Source organism: Sinohyriopsis cumingii, unplaced genomic scaffold (assembly GCF_028554795.1).
Source record: "Sinohyriopsis cumingii isolate HCF-2022 unplaced genomic scaffold, ASM2855479v2 utg000360l, whole genome shotgun sequence".
NCBI lineage: Eukaryota > Metazoa > Mollusca > Bivalvia > Unionida > Unionidae > Sinohyriopsis > Sinohyriopsis cumingii.
In genome coordinates, this window is record NW_028315892.1 from 1,284,927 (window position 1) to 1,302,078 (window position 17,152).

The 17,152-nt window shown below is 32.7% G+C and overlaps 1 protein-coding gene across 7 annotated transcripts; it reads right to left on the reverse strand.

The window, feature by feature from the left end:
* Positions 1-848: 848 nt before the first annotated feature.
* Positions 849-15,659, reverse strand: LOC149774243 (uncharacterized). Of its 7 annotated transcripts, none has more exons than XM_089945588.1 (11): positions 15,385-15,659; positions 14,136-14,285; positions 13,084-13,222; positions 11,462-11,634; positions 10,139-10,283; positions 9,401-9,487; positions 8,813-8,871; positions 7,774-7,851; positions 7,344-7,399; positions 6,536-6,608; positions 2,665-2,683 (listed from the first exon to the last, which is right to left on the reverse strand). In XM_089945588.1, the coding sequence occupies exons 1-8, from the start codon at positions 15,430-15,432 to the stop codon at positions 7,807-7,809; spliced, it is 846 nt and encodes a 281-aa protein (XP_089801714.1). In that variant the 5' UTR covers positions 15,433-15,659; the 3' UTR covers positions 2,665-2,683; positions 6,536-6,608; positions 7,344-7,399; positions 7,774-7,806. The 7 variants fall into 7 exon arrangements, with proteins under 7 accessions (XP_089801710.1, XP_089801717.1, XP_089801714.1 ...); XM_089945587.1 differs by lacking the exon at positions 2,665-2,683 and adding an exon at positions 4,381-4,441; XM_089945586.1 differs by lacking the exon at positions 2,665-2,683 and adding an exon at positions 6,114-6,176.
* Positions 15,660-17,152: the final 1,493 nt, after the last annotated feature.

The window sequence follows — 17,152 nt, forward strand, 5'->3', positions numbered from 1 at the left end:
GCTTATGACCAGGTAGAATTTTTTTAACCAAAGTCTTAAATAGGATATTTAAATTACCATGACCATGTCTGATGTTACAAGGTAGGGTTGAAGTGCATTGACTTGAATGGTACTGTAGAAATAATGTAAATTCATGAATGTTGGGTGTCCACTGTTAGGTTGATAAGAAAAATTGTTACCACATACCTCGCTGGAGAGTTCAGCATTTATTAGTCTGTGCATACAACGAAAGACTAGACTAGAAATACATAAATGCATGGCCTGTAGTATTTTGAACAGCATCATTCCTTATTTTGTTTTCTAATTTCAGTACAGAAAAACTTTATTTTGTGATAAGATTGTGTGAATTTTAGGTACTTTAGAAAGTAACGATCTTTAATTTACCGTAATCATTTTTCACCATATTCCATGTACTGTTTAAGCTCATTTGATAATAAATCATAATGAAACTGAAAAATACCTGATCCAAAAATATTTGACCACCTCTTACTAATTTTCGCATTTTTCAGTCTCTCACTGACAGTTGCCAAAAGGATAATTTTGATAACACACACAGTTGAAGATCCAAATCCTTCAACAAGGTTGCAGAATTTAATATCAATAAGTCCAAACTTTCCTATTTAATCAAGATGTTCAAATGACCTTATCACTGACAGAGTCAGAGGAAGAGTAGAGGTGAATGGCTATTAAAGGTCTTACCTGATTCCACAGTATGAGAGTTATCAACCCAAATGTATGAGAATTATAAGCATTCAGAAAAAAGTCTGCCTTATCTAAGTCATACTCTCTTTAAAGCAGGCAAGACAACAAGGCATGAAAAACAAAAACATTGTAAAAACAAAACTTAATCCAGTTTCATCATTTTATTCAATATGTGCATTCACTTGTGACAAATTCAATACAAATGCAAAATAAATTTGTTTTTTCAGCAATGAACTATAATACTGAAGCATCTAGCAAAGATTAAACTGATTATTGCTTAAACACCAGTTAAAGTTTAATATGCAAAGTGACTTCTAAGAAAAAAGAAAAAGTTGCAAAGTGTGTCCACGATCCAAAATCAAAATGCATTTTCTAAGCAACATTTTTCCTGAATGAGAAATTTATTAATGGAAAGCAACATCTTTTTTCGCAAACTTAAAATATCATTTTTTTAAAATAAAAATCCAATCACCCCTCTCCCTCACAAAAGTGACATTAAGATTCTGTGCCAAGATGGATATAAATAACAGTTTTCTCAACTTTACATGGTGAATCTTTTATAGAGTCCTCCAAGATATTGACACATATTCAACAACTTCTGTTGCAACTGACATTAATCTGCCTCACAATATACTGGTAGGCTTTCTAAAAAGGCTTTTAAATGACTATATGTCAGTACTGGCTGCATTTTGATAGCTGTAATATTGTCACCTAGCAGAAATTTGGCTACTTTCAATGTCCACTTTGTGTAGTTCATATTCTGAATACACAATATTACAGGCAAGATACATTTTTGATTAAGCTAGCAAGTTAACAGTTATAGGTTACTTCACTTGAGAGTGCAGTATATCCATCCGACAAAACGAGTTCATATTTTCCTATACAAATGAAGTAACCTTTTTATTATATGCTAATTTTCTTATTCTACCTAAGGCTTAATTACATAAACAAAAATACACTACATGAAACAAAGTAATTGAATGTACGCCGCATTTCAAAAAACTAAATACACAAGCAAATATTCATCAGTACACAACATTACTAATGCCCACTTAAATCCACCCAGATAAATTTGAAATTTCACGTGCTACACATACCTTCTGAAAGAAAATGGCATTTTGATCTACTTAAAATTTAAATTTGTAGTCATATTGTGAATGAATGTGCATTACAACAACTTTCCCATTTGATCTGTAATGAAAAGATTTTGGTATTTTTGTCATACCTACGAAATATGGACTGGATTTATGTGCCAACTGTACATGAAGTACATTAAATTTCAGCAGTGATGGAGCAGCGTGTTGACATCTGCAAGTGTGTTTCTGTTCTGCCATTGAATGTTTGAAATCATAATGTAGGAAAAATATGAAGTCATTCAATTTAGTTATCAAAAAGACGCTATGGACATAACAATTATTTAGGATCTAAGCATATACTCTTATCATTTGAGTATTACATTGGCAAAATATATACATATGTACAAGAAATAAATATTAGGAAAAAATCATCAGACTGCAATCGTTGCATCGAGAAACAATGTCAAAACTTGAACAAATAAGTACCAACTAAATCCAGCTCATGGGTGATAAAAATACAAATGTAATAAATTATCTTGTGTTTTTTTAAAATATTAAGCCCTATCTTTACACAGTCCGATCAATCCAGAATTATAGTAAAATTGGCTTGAAGTAGTACTAATTTGTACCTATATAACAAATGAATAGGTAGATAATAAAGCTGTCTCTGAATATTTATGGTAAATATGATAACTGGTTTGATGATAAGAAATGATATTCACACTGAAGGAAAGTGGTATAGTATATGTATTGATGTTAATCCTTTTCTTGTAATTTTTTGGGTTTTCTAATATTGTGTTCTGGTTCCCAGGTTGGCTTCTCATATCCCTTCCACTTAATGAGATATTGTTTGCCTTTTCCTTTTTTTTTTGTTTTCAGTATCTTCTCCACCTCAAACCAATCAGCTGAAATTAAAAAATTTAGATATTTATTTTCTTATTGTATTCCTGTTAATCAGTAGACACAATAAGCATGAGTGTGGCACTATAATTTAATTTCAAGAACAGTTAAATCCTATACTTTTTCATAAGATAGACTGATACAATTTTTTAAAACTTTAATTTAATTGGCACCATAAAGGCATTATTGTTTGGACATGATACTATACCCTAATACAAATATGCATACATACATACATACAAAGATGCGTACATACATACATACATACATAGATGTGTACATACATACATACATACATATATTCATACATATATACATACATACAAAGATGCGTACATACATACATACATACATACATACAAACATACATGCATGCATGCATGCATACATACATACATACTGGAAATAAAGATTTAATACATACAGCACTAATTCAGAACAAAGTAAGTAAGCTTAATGCAGCTAACAATTCTATTTCAAATCAGTTATTGTTTACAAATGAGAATAATTTCTTTACAACATGTTCAAGGCCAATTTGCTCTTTGATTTCTCACTGTTATACATTATACTGTGCACTTCACAAATTTTGCAACATAATTTCACTGATCACAAGAAATGCATACTATATTAACATACAACATATGCAAATCTTAATAGCTTACAAAATTATAATTCAATTTTCAATAAACTGTCATTTATAATAAAAAAATAATTTGTCAATCACTGGAAATATTAAGAAGAAGATCTCAGGGTTAAATTAAAAAAATATGTAATAACAAGAGAACAATTCATTTTCCAAATATCTGAGGAGTTACTGGATGCAAGGAATATGTCTTAACTGCCTTTAATATCACAAATAACAGTAACTGGGAAGGTGAAAAGATTTTCAAGATGGCCACCATGGCAGCTGTACTGGATGTCAGAGGAGTACAGTTTAGAAATTTAAGACCAATGGGTATTTTTTGAATGAATAGGTGTAGTTTCATAGCAAAAATAGCACACAATATTACTATATAACACATAAAAATCATAACTTCCACAACCTGAATGCAATTTTAAATAACTTAACAAATATAATAATAACAGGGTTAGAAGTGAAGTTGAATTTGAAATTTTTTGGTTATTATTAAGTTTTTTTCTTCAAAGTTTTAAAAATATTTTTCAGGTTTAAAAAAAAAAATTTAGGTTTATATTATCTATTTAGGTTTCCTACAGTTTCTTTGTGATTTTGTTAGGTTTCTAAGGTCAAATGAAAATTTAGGTTTTTCATGTTTTTTTTTAGGTCCGCTTCTAACACTTAAAAAATTCTTTGTCCAGCACTGATAATATTTTCAATAAGATCAGAATGATTAAAATAAAATAATAAACTGGTTGGAGAAGAATGCATGTTCCAGAAAACTGCTCATGCTGTTGAGAAGGCATATCAATAAGATTCTCAAGGTTGTTGCCATGGCAGCCATATTACATGCATGTCTGAAGGGCAAACTAGACCTTGCAACAAATAAGTGTACAGTTTCAGCAACCCTTCCAGTTTTTAGGAGAAGAAGCAATAACAAATTAGCACTAATGGCTGGACAGATAACAAGTTATTGCATAAGCATTTATCAGTTATATATGACATAAGAGATAAAAATTGTGTACACTTATTACAAGAGGTTAATATACACTCCTAAAGCAATTCTTACATGTTGAGGGTTCCATAACCTCTAACACTGAATTTGTATCCTCTGAATCAGTGAGGTCCATCAAAAGCTCAGCTTCAACTGTAAATAAATTTTAAAACTGAATCAAGTACAAAACCATTATCAGACAGTAAAACAATGAACTGCTTTATTTTTGTTATAAAAATTGTTGAAACTTAGAGAAAATCATGATTTGATTTCTCTAGTGTAAGAATAAAGAAAACATGTTGTTACTTTTACAAACAATGGAGCAAATGTATTCAACATTTACAATAGTGAAGACAATACAGGGGTCTCTGTATTAACACTTAATTTCACCTGCATAAGGTGGCATAACAGCAATAAAGAATAACCTAAAGATGACATATTGCACTTTCCCAATTTATTTTAAGAATCCAACTGAAAGCACGCTGTATCATCGCTCAATCTGCATACTCACAAGTTATATACTACTTATGTTACACTATATTTCCATGGTAACAGAATATAATGAATGCAGTATCAATAGGAAGTGTACACAGCTTGGTTGATAAGTGTACCACGTCTGTCTGAAATACTGTACCTAGAATGGTTTAAGAGTTTTGCTCTGGAAATGAAATTGTTTTTGGACAGACACAGTGATGGTTCTATTTCTCCATCTCACACTGGAAAGTGAAAAACAGATAAAGAATGTTTTCTTGCTTGCCCAAAAGTTGTTTCAATTCCAAATGGCAATCAAAACAGACATTTTACCCTCTTTGATAAAATAAAATAAAATGACCTCATGATAATGTTGGCCATTATATAATATACATATGGTTCCCATTGCATTGGATTTTAACTTTGTTATTGATACATTGTTTTTTAACTTGACTTGATGTTGGACTGCTCCCGTGGCCCAGTGGTTAGAGCGTCTGTCTTGGATGACGGATGTCATGGGTTTGAACACCAGCTAAGTCCTAAGAAAGACTTATAAAAATGGTACTAGCAGCTGCCTTGCTTGGTGTGGAGCACTAAGAGGGTAGTTTTAGGACTGGTTGGCCTGGTGTTAAGATAATGTCACTTAGTGGGAAATGATGCCACATGTCTGCAGCATGATGCCCCAGTGCTGGATCAAAAAAACTGTCACACTGCAGACATCACCGAGATATGACTCAGATTATTAAAGCAACATTAAAAATCTAAATCACACATACACATACATCTGATGTTGTTTCTGGCTTAAGAGAAACCTGTTATAATGTTGTTTTTAATTCAATGACACCAAATTTTTGTGCTGGGTATAACCAAAATTTGGAGCATGAATATCTAGCCCTATTGTGATGATGTGGTTGAATGATTATCTTAAAAAATGAATATACATACTGCATCAGGGACATGCATATATTTATCAATAATTCTGAATTGAAATCATTACTGTAATTATTAAAAAAGCAATCTCGAGAATGTCAGACAGACTGAGACTTTAAAAAAATGTTTGTGCCAATAAAGAACTTATTGAAATAACAATTATTAAACAACTGGGCTGTTCATAGAAAGAATGCAGCTAAAATGTATTGCATGTTAGTCCAAAAGAAAGAGTCGTTATAATACAATGATAAACTCATTATACCGTCTACATATGCATATAAACATGCATATTAATTTCAATTTAGCCAAGAGCTACACAGCAAACAAGTGATGGATGATTAGCCAGTAGCAGATATATACAATGCAATGGGAGCATAAAAATGAAATGAGACCTTTGTCAGGAGAGTACCTGGATTGGGAACAAAGGCCTTTTGCTTTCCCTTATCTTCCAGTGACTCTTGCATTACATTTGGAACACCATTATGATCTGAAGTAAAACAAATTTCATTAAGTTTTCTGATGTTATTAAGTGATACTGCTTTTTAAAAAAGAAAATGTGCAAGGAAATAACTTGTTAAAAGAACTGCTATTAAGCATACTACATGAGTAACAAGATTTTTTATTTAAAAAAACGCAGCCAAAATGTATTGCATGCAAGTCCAAAAGAAAGAAGGCAGAGTCATTCCAATGCAATGATAAACTCATCATCTACATATGTATAGAAACATGCCTACTAATCTCAGTTTGGCTGAGAGCTACCCACCTAACGAATTATAGATGAATGGCCAGTAGAAAATAAAATGCAATGGGAAGGTAAAAATGAAATGACCATTCTTAAGAAAGTACCTAGATTGGGAACAAAGGCAGTTTGGTTTCCCTCATCTTCCAGTGAATCTTTAATTGCATTTGGAATTTCAACCTGTTCTGCAAGAAAACAAAATTTGTTAAGTTTCCTCATGCAATTAAGTGATGCTTCTTTCACTATTTTGTCATCAACATTCCACTACCACCACGTAAATTCTGTCACACAAGGATTGTGCAACATATAAAGATGGCCTAATTCCAAGACCAAAATGCACCCTCCCCCCAACGATTCAGAATACAAGTAAAAAAGCTTATAAATCTGATTAAGTTGGCTGTCAATATAAAGAGGACTACTAAAATCCAAATGCATAACTAAATTAGTTTCTGAGAAAACTATACCAAAATGGTTTTCATCAAATAATGCTTAATTTAAAAATATGCCAAAATGGATAAAGAAATGCAAGGGCCTAAATAACATATTACTTTGTTATGCATATGAACATGCTGTACACATTTAATTTACAGCTTTTAGCTGCTTCAAAATCTGGTCAGTAAATCTTTATATGAATACAAACATAACAAAAATCCTGCATCTGTGTTGGATATGTCCAAAAAAAGCTTCAAATGCATGTACAAGTAAAAGATAAATGTAATCAGATGGCCGTTAGAACTGATCATCACTGAGTAAGCAATCTACCATTATCATGATATTAGGTACATATATTACTGCTTAACTTGGTTAAGTGTATGAATTCTAATATAAATGCATAATAATCCAAGGCATATATATTCACAGATCAGCCTTTTCATGCTGCGAACACACCAAAAGATATGTCATAATATAAATTACCTTGATTCAGATGGCAAGGCTCATCTGATGATGTTCTTGTGGCTACTTTACTTGTCCTTTAAAAAAGAAATTATAAAGAAGTGAATAACTAACCCTAACAGACATTTTGTAAGCTAAAGTAAAACCTTTTAAAATAAAAAACAAACAAAAACACAATCTAAAATGATAAGAAACACACTATACATATATATGTATTTAAACTGTATAATTAATGGGCATAAAATCTTCACTGTATAGACAGCTTATAAACCAAAACAACAAACACTATGCTTCTCTGCTTGGCAGAGATTTATTTTTGATTCTCAGTTTGTCCCACTGCAGAGTGGATTACAAATTTATGATGTCCTGTCCACATGTAACCTTAAATTGTTTCTTTAGATTGCAACTCTCTGACTTTGATCATTTTAGAGTAGTTTCAATGGCCAAGTACCTTGTGACGGAGAATTCCAAACTGTCTCTTGCATTAATTATTTCTTTTAGAGTTGGAAGGCCCATACAGCTTGGGTCCCTGGCACACACAAAAAAATACAACTGAGACACAATCTTGGATAGTTAAAAAACAATTCATGAACATACAATTACTTCAATGAACAAGAATTTTGCAGGATGTCTTGCATTCAAGGCTAGTGAATAATGTACAATACTTAATCAAAAGCTGAGTGGATCTCTTCTGATTTTCCGATTCTGTAATATGAAGGGTTTACTAGTCATTCGTACAATAAAATAATATTTTTACAAAGATTTTATACTTCTTAAGGTACCATAGTTCTTTTGAAGGATTATGTGTTTATTCTTGCTTTTTCCCTTCCCAAATGATTTTGCAATTTTTTAACAAATAATCTTTATGCTGTAACTTTTTATCTTAAAATAAAGAATGGATTGTGATGCCATGTCCTTTTATCCCATTACATACATGAAAAAATCAAAATAATAAGAAATTCAAAGGAATTATATCATTGATATCCACCTTGATACAGAGATGACCTCTCTGCTTGAGGGTCACTGTAAGAGTGCAGTTAAGGGTGCATACATTATGAAATGAACTCCTTCTTTATACTACATTACAAGTATAACACAGCCAGCCATCCCTGGATCTGGGACTTTTACCATATGCATAAACCTGAATGTAACCATTAACCAATGTTGCTGTTATACACATTGGTGGAATTAGTGTATTCTGTGCTTTTTCTATGTGCATTTGTTTTATCCAATGTTGCATTAGTTTTTTACAAAACTCAAAAGATGGCAAAAACTTGATACATAGTATCAGCATCATAAAGTACCTAATATAACTTGATACATCACATCAGCATCTGAACCTAATGCAGCACCTAATACATGGCAACATAATTTGATACATGATATCAACAAGGTAATATATTACTCATAATGATTATAAAGTCTACAGAGAAAAGAAGAAAGAGCACTTAACTAAATTTAACACCATTAGGCAAGTTCTTAATCTCTACCTGATACAAGTTATCTTTTATTGTCTTGTATGGCACTTTATTCTTTCCTGTTGTCTTGGCTGAAAAAGATATTGTCACTTAATGACAGACATTTGTTCATAGTAATTGTAAGTAAAGCATTAAGTTGTACAATGAAATTTCAGATGTTGAAACTTATAATTACATTTAATAAATATTTATTACCTATAATAAAAGGTTTTTTTACTTGAAGACTTCATCTTAATGTGAGTAATGGATTTAACATTCATCAGTCATACCTTGATAACACACATTTTGTGAATGTAAGATAAACATTCATTTACCATGCATCAAACATATTAGAAAATTGAAACATGACATGACATTTGGCAGTTGAACAATTCATGAAGATAAACTGAATGGGTTTTTCAATTGCAAACATGGAGGATACAAGGATACATATTACTGAAGATGGAGAGAATGCTATCATGGTTAACTGACAGTTCAGTAAACATAAATTTTCCCTGCCATACAAATGATGACCATTACTATAGAAGACATTCATATTTCTTTCTCTTTATCTAAATAAATGTAAGTGATGACAAAAATGAAATTTGTAACAAATATTACCCCAGCAGTCATTAAAGATCTGTCGCACTTGTGACACATATTTTTTCTTGATTTCATCAACCGCTGGTGATAAACTTGTCTGTGAATCTAAAAAATTAAACTGAAGCCTAAATTGCATATTCAAACAATAAATATTCATGTCATTCAAGATTTTAAAAACCTTCATATGATTTGACAAACAAAATGCCATAAAAAATGAATGGACATGGATCTTAAATCCAATGTATAAAATAATTTTGTACAATACTGTAATTGGCAGAAAAACTCAGTTACATATAAATACAAAATATGCTAGCCAAATTCCTGTTGTATATGTTGATTTGTTTCTTTACCATTCTTAATTAATTTTGTTCACATGTGAATGTATAACCCAGTGTAATCTATGTTTATTTTCTGGCAATTACATGTATAAAAAAAGCTTTCAAAAAAAGAGTGTCACTTTCCCTTTTGAACCTAGTAGCATTTCAAACAATATCTGGACCTAGTCTAAAAGTAGTGGACACCATCTTGAACATAACAAATTCAAATATACAAGCCAGTAAATAAAGCAGCTATGTATTAATATATTTAAACTAATTGACAAATTTATTACATATAATGCAATTTTGGCCAAATGATCATGACACTATTAATCTGCCTAAAAGCTAACAATGTAATGTAATACTTGCCTAGAAACAAATATTTTCTGCCACTGAAAAATTGTCATAAAATGATATAAAACTGATTAGTTATACAAACCCATCATGCTGGTTACGAACTGATCTTTCCATTCAACAGTCTGAAAAAACTGGTAGGCCCTTGTGTTACCGAATACACCAACACGTCTAGTACTGTCAGTAAACAGACCACCAATATTTACACCCATGTCATTAAGAGCTTCACACTGAAAATACATGATAACAAAGTCCCTCAAAAAAAATGATGCTTTACTGGGCAAATAGAATTTTCAGGAATTCAAGATAAAACCATTTCTTTCTATTAACTGTGAAGTCTTGAAACTATCTCTGGTGTTACTGTTATTAAGTGCTAAGAAGATTATCAAATTAGCTGCTGTGAACACTTTGGATTTCAGATTGACATCATTTCCATTTAGGCCAAGCAGATATTAAAAGTCTTCTGGCGAAAAGCCCACATTTCAATATTACCAGTCATTAAAGGGGAATGAGGACAACAAGATTTCAAGACAGCCATCAAGCCAGCCATATATGATGTACCACTGGCAAAATCTGCATTTTCAGGATTATGTAGTTAGCAAAAGAGGTCTTTTGGTGAAATCCCCATACTGATATAGCCATCCATATGGCCTCCACTGTGGACAGATTGAGAACTAGTTTGCATCATTATCATTAGTACCAACCTGACACATTACCAACCGTTAATATGAAACCCTCCATGTTCAAATTACTTTCTATTTAAAAGTAGGACTGACAAGATATCATTGTAGAAATATTGGACTCAATAACAGCACCATTTTAATTTTGGACCAATAAGACAGTATACGAAGTCTTTTGGTGAAAGCACAATGTTGATATGACCAGCCATCTAAGCTCTTTTCCTTTCTGATATGACCAGTAGTGCTAAAAACCAAAGTAAAAGCACAGACAAGTAAAAGAAAGAAAGAAATCACAGACAAGTAAAAGAAAGAAAGAAATGGAGAGGCCGAAAAAATGGGAGAAAATGTATTAGCAAGCAAACTCTGCCAACTAAATGGCAAACAAAGATTTACAAAATAATGACAACCTCAGCATCAAAATAAAAATGAAAACTAATGAGTAAAAAGTATTTAAACAAATCAGTTCTAAATGAACCTCAAGTCTAATCATCAGTGAAATTAGCTTGTTTAAAACTGCATTTTATTAAAAATAGAAATGAAGGAATCTATAATATTTACATTGTTACCTGAAACACTACAGTAGTACATTTTATAAATCAATGTTTGTTAGATGCAGGTTCTCTTCCTCCAGGTTGAAGTATTCATAGGATCTGAAAGATGACCTCATACATGACTTCATGTTAACTGAACAGACATAACTTCATACTGAATCAAGAAACATGACTTACCGACTGACTGATCAGTTTTAGGTGGTGCCTTATGAATTTTGGGGTGCCCACAGATGTTGACAAATTTTGCCTCTGTTCCTCAGCAGTTTGCTGATATTGGACCTTTTCTGAAGCAGGCAGATGCTTCCATTCATTTGCCCACTGAACAAAAGTAGTTCCTGAGGATGATGGCTCTTTAAACAAATATAGATAATAATATAAAAGAATTCCGTTACTTTCATAAACAAAACTAACCACAAAAAATAATTCAAAAGTGATATAGGCATATAAATTGAAGTTTACAATAATAATAAACAAAATTCACTTTACCATCTAGATATTAATATGTATTAAGAATAACAGTGTCATTATTTTTCAAACACCATTAGCATACAGTTACACATATATGTGAATATAATTTAAAGGTGCATTTTATAAAAAAATTGCTCAGAGTATACTGCAAAGAGATTAATGAGTCTGGTTATACATGCGCATACACAAGGCTAGAGAAAATGTAAGCAATAATACCTGAATAGTAAATTAATAACAGAACATGCCAGAAGAAACAGGTAAAGCAGTACTTTCCACACACTCACTATGTTGCAGCATCAAAAACAAGACAAAAAGCAAAGTGATCAGAAAATAGAGTTTTAAATTACATTCATACAAAACAAACAGCCATTAACACCATTACCAGAGTGTATATATCACTAAATCAAAGTTATTTTACCTCTCTGACATCTTAAAAGTACAGACTGAAAATAAATAAAAATTAGTAACATAACAAGAGTAATAGATTTATGAGACTCCTTCATTATATAATATTTGCAAAATGAAGCCATTCAACACTGATGCATTTGTAGTAATTTCTGTACAATACAATTCATTTGCTTTCTAAATTTGTCAATAACCCAATAAGAGTGTTCTCAACACACAACTAATGACCTTTATTTTTTATTTCATATACATTTGACAGAATTTAACATCTTTACGATTTATATTTTATATTGTTGATAATAATGTTCATATTTTGAATGGTTTGTCTTCCTAAACTTATGTGCAAATTCACTGTTAGAGCATGTTAAATGTACCTTTAGTTGCCACTGCATAGCCACTATTGTGCTGAGGTGTCATAAGATGTAACACACACACACACACACACACACACACACACACATCTTAATGAAACATCACCTAAAGATGATCACTATCTCACTACCAGTGTACTAATAAGTTTACAAGAAGTAAATAAATGATCTGCATATGGGCAAACTGACGGACAGACAGGATTATTCAATGTAACATTACCAAGTGGGCACATGGTAAGATATCAGAGAAAATCTAAGTTTATGCAGAATAATTAAGCAAATGATGTCAGCATAAGTCAATATATACAGTTTTACCCCGCTATAGCACATCCGCTATTATATGAATTCCGATAAAACATGGTTTTATACAGAGTAGGACAAAGACCTAAACATTCTTTTGTTAGAATCTGTTAAAAACAAAGCAACACTTTCAAAGAGAATGAAAATAAATTTCCTTTTTCTTCCATTTTTGGAAATAGTGTGGTACAGGACTGGCTTTATCAAAACTGCACAGAGCAATAAAAAAGTTTGTGACCAATAACATATTTAGCCTACCAAGTGATTTTCCCTTGCAAAATATATTGTATGCACTAGGCCCTTTCAACTGTATTGGTTCTGGCTTGGAAGCAGAGCTTGAGACAGCAGGCTGCTGAATGCTGTGTTTCTGTTTTTGCCGCTTATTTCCAATCCAGTCCTGAAAATAATAAATAACCAGACTGTATGCTATTCATTGTGTCATCAACATTATTAAATTCATCCTAGATAATGCGAGCTTCCACTGACCTGCTGCACTCTATTTCATCATGTTTGTTTCCTGTATAATCTGTCCTTGAGAATAATGATCCTTGATTTTTTTGTTGTTGCTGTTGTTGTGGGGTTTAATGCCATTTTTCAACACATGATAGGCTATACATGGCGTCAAGTATTAATGGTGGAGGAAGAACCTTGGAAAACCCCAGAAACAACCACTGACCCACGAGAAGCTACTGGCAAGCTTCTCACATACCCACATTTGTTGAATCCGAGACTCGAACCCACACAAACTGAGGTGAGATGGCAGTGATTCGTAATGAAAGCACTTTAGACCACTCAGCCATTCGGGGCCCCCTACGATCCTTGACAATGGGCAATCCATTTTGTACCAACCTCCAAAAACCAAATTGCAAAGCATGTGGCTAGCATATGGTTTTTAGGCAGACTAAAATATATTCAAAGATGCAATAAAATCATAATTTCAAAGAACGGATGTATTTAAATGATTTACAAACTATTGAATACATTTACTTCTGCAGCCCCCCCCCAAAAAAAACTGAATATGAAAACAACTGAGAACATTCATTTCTAAGGTGAAATAGAGATCAAGAAACCTAAAGAAATGTTAAAGCCAAAGATTTTAATTAATTGAAAAGAAATGTACTTTTGAGAAGTTTTACTTTCATTTGAAAATTGAGAAGCAAACACTGGAAATATCCTGCAACTCTGACTTACGACAGTAATTGATTAATATAACCAACTGTATTGCTTTTAAATTATTAAGAAATGCAATTCATTAAGCTGCTGGATATCAAAACTTTGCAAGAAAGAGGAAATTCTTTAAAACAACTAACCCTGACTTGTTGCATTGTAAGGTTCAGAGAGTTGGCCAGGTTCTCGATTCTTTTGCCATCCTTTACACTTGTCAATCCTGCATTCCATTCTGTTTCCAATGCATGCAGTTGTTCATCTGTAAAGATGTGGCGCAGCTTTTTGGATGCTGACTGCAGCAGATGATAACAAATTATGAGTTATTACATTGTTTTGATACCATATAAATAGGACAACCAATTCAGGGGAAGTAGCTAAATGATTCTGAAGATGACTGTCCTAGCAGATGTCTAATGTCTGAGAGGTATATTTCATTCCGAATCAACAGGACATGATAAGAAGTCTTTCAGTGAAAATCACATATCAACTAATTTGACAAAACAGCTGCAATTGTAGCAATATTGGATACTATATTGGTACCATTTTCATTTAGGAAAAACCAAGCATAATAAAAAGTCTTGAGGGGAAACACGATGTAGATAGTACTGTCAACTGAAAATACAGGACCAGTGGTGATCAGATTTTCATCAAATCAGCACCATTTTAATTTTGGGTCATCTTTGGTTAAAACACCATATCTACATATACATCCATTGTAATAGAACGATTTTCAAAATGAATAACGTGTAAATATTAGATGTAAAAGTTCTAAGGACCAACAGAAAATTATAAATCTTTTAGTAAATGACATGTGACCTATTACCTAGTCCTACCTGTAATACCTGATAATTATGTTTTAACTAACGCGCTGTGTAGTGTGTTTTGATGTCGACTAACATCGTTATGAAAGTAAAATTTTCAGGAATATTTCACACAACTGACAACTAAAATAACGACGCTTTTCTACAAAGTTATAATGTTTTAGTCGTACTTTACTTACTATGATGCCCTTTCTCTAATAAATTCAAATTCTCACAAAAGAAACGGGCCCGTTTTCAAGTTTCTAGCACCTAAACAAAATCAAAGTGTGCTATGTCTTACATGTAGGACTGACCTATTTCCATGCACCCACTAAGAGTACCTGTACAATTTTCAAGATGACCACCATGGTAGATGTATTTCATATCAGAGGGGTATTATTTTAATTTAGGACCAAGCAGTATGTATTGGTTTGATTGGCATTTTTAACGTTGCTTTAACAATTTGAGTCATATCGCTATGATGTTTGCCGTGTGAGATAGTGGTGAATTATTCAAGGTTTAAACATGTGAGCGAAAAATCAATTTCATATATTGTAACAAGTGTGTTAAGGAAATATTAGGATAAATATACCAGCATAGTATGAGCTGTCATATGGGTCTCAGTCGACATATTTTCCATTTCAAATTCTCAACGTTCTGCTTTCAACTACTTAATTACGCACAGCTTCCGCAACCGGATGTTTTAGTTTTAGAAATTGTGCACATGCGCAACAGAGAAAATATTCCAACAACATTGTTAAGGCTTGGTAGCTACATAACGTATACTGCATCGTACGAACATATACGTTGTTGCGGTTTGAAGGCCTTAACAATATCAACAATTCCAGGCTTGTAGGCTGTAACAATGGACGTATCGGGTGGTCATTCCTATCAAGAGTGTCCTCATTAATGGTAAATATTGTTTGTGGTTCTAGTACGTCCACACATGCTAATGCTGTATTGGCACGTACATGCATAGCCATAGGAGTGGGGTTAATTATTTGTATAAAGTTCTTCTTAGAAACTGTCAAAATTGTTCTAGCTGGGAGAATTGTAAAATTTGGTATACTACGAGTCGGTTCTAGTAAAACAGATGTTCCCTTGGGAATTCTACTGATACTTATTGCAATTGTACTAACTGAGTTAGGTTGGATCATTGTGTGTTTTGTGGCGCGCGCTAGACCAGCCTGGTTATGAATCAAATTTATGGTTACCGTATCGTCTAACAAGGAGAGCGTTTGTGTATCTAGATTCACGTAAACTTTGTGTTTAGTCAAAAAATCGATACCTAAAATAATCGAATGATTTAAATTAGGTACAACATAGAATGAGTGAGAGAAGTGTATGGCTCCTTTTTTCAAATTGAGTTGAACCAGACCTGAAACACTATGACGTTCACCACCGGCTCCTACAGTTTTGGAAATATTTGATGGTTTGTAGTGACTTGAATTCAAACCTACGCGGTATAGAAATTTTTCATTAATTGCTGAGATATTTCCGCTTGAATCAACAAGTGCATTAGTTATCTTGTCTCTCACGTAGGTAGGAATGAGATTTTTATGAATTGGCACTACCAAGCTAACTTGGGGCTGTCGAGTTCGCTTGTGGCATGATTCTGTCCCTTTATTTGGCGCGAATACAAATTGTTGTTGTGATGAGAAGCATACTTGTGAAAAATGACCTGTTTTATGACAAGAGTAACACTGTTTATTTCGTGCACGACATACGCGACGTGATGTACAGAGTCTACTACATCTAAGACAGTATTTTTGGGTACGACTATGTGGTTGTGACTGGTAGCGCGCACCATGAGGTAATTGATATTTGTAGTTATCGCGAGAATAGTGTACTGAGCTGCAGGAAAAGTTTGGAATTTTGCCTGGCTGGTAAGACAAATTATGATGTTGAGACCGAAATGGTTCCTTATTGACATGTACAAAAATTGAGAGAATGAATTGTTTTCTATGTTCTGTTCTGAGTTGACTGCTTTAATTTCATCTTTAAGTTGTTTAAGTTCCTCTAAAATTCCGTTAACATGATTCTGAGATGGGTCACCTTTAAAAATATCTAATGTGATAACAGACATACCTGTATGTGAGAATCTGATGTTTCCAAAGACAAATTGCACTCCAAGAAAAACTGTCTATAGTATTATGAGTCACTTTAACTGAATTAAACGGCTAAACTCAGACTGTTCTAGGCACTGACAGTATATGTTATGTCCAAATAGTTTTCCAATTAAGAGTTCTGTTAGGATTCTTTAGAACTGGCGGAGGTCACTGAGGGCTGCTACTGCTGAACTTGTGTTATGTGGGGCTTTATTTGATAGTCGTCTGCTAAATGTACTGGCTTTAGTTTTC

What these genes read in the sequence shown, in the direction of transcription:
- LOC149774243 (XM_089945584.1), bottom strand. Translation starts at nt 15,432, where the DNA reads ATGGAAAATATGTCGACTGAGACCCATATGACAGCTCATACTATGCTG. An exon ending in TTGCAAGGGAAAATCACTTG is followed by an intron (nt 11,635 to 13,083) that starts GTAGGCTAAATA and finishes ATTTGTTTAAAG; the next exon opens with AGCCATCATCCTCAGGAACT. An exon ending in TAAAACTGATCAGTCAGTCG is followed by an intron (nt 10,284 to 11,461) that starts GTAAGTCATGTT and finishes ATGTATTTTCAG; the next exon opens with TGTGAAGCTCTTAATGACAT.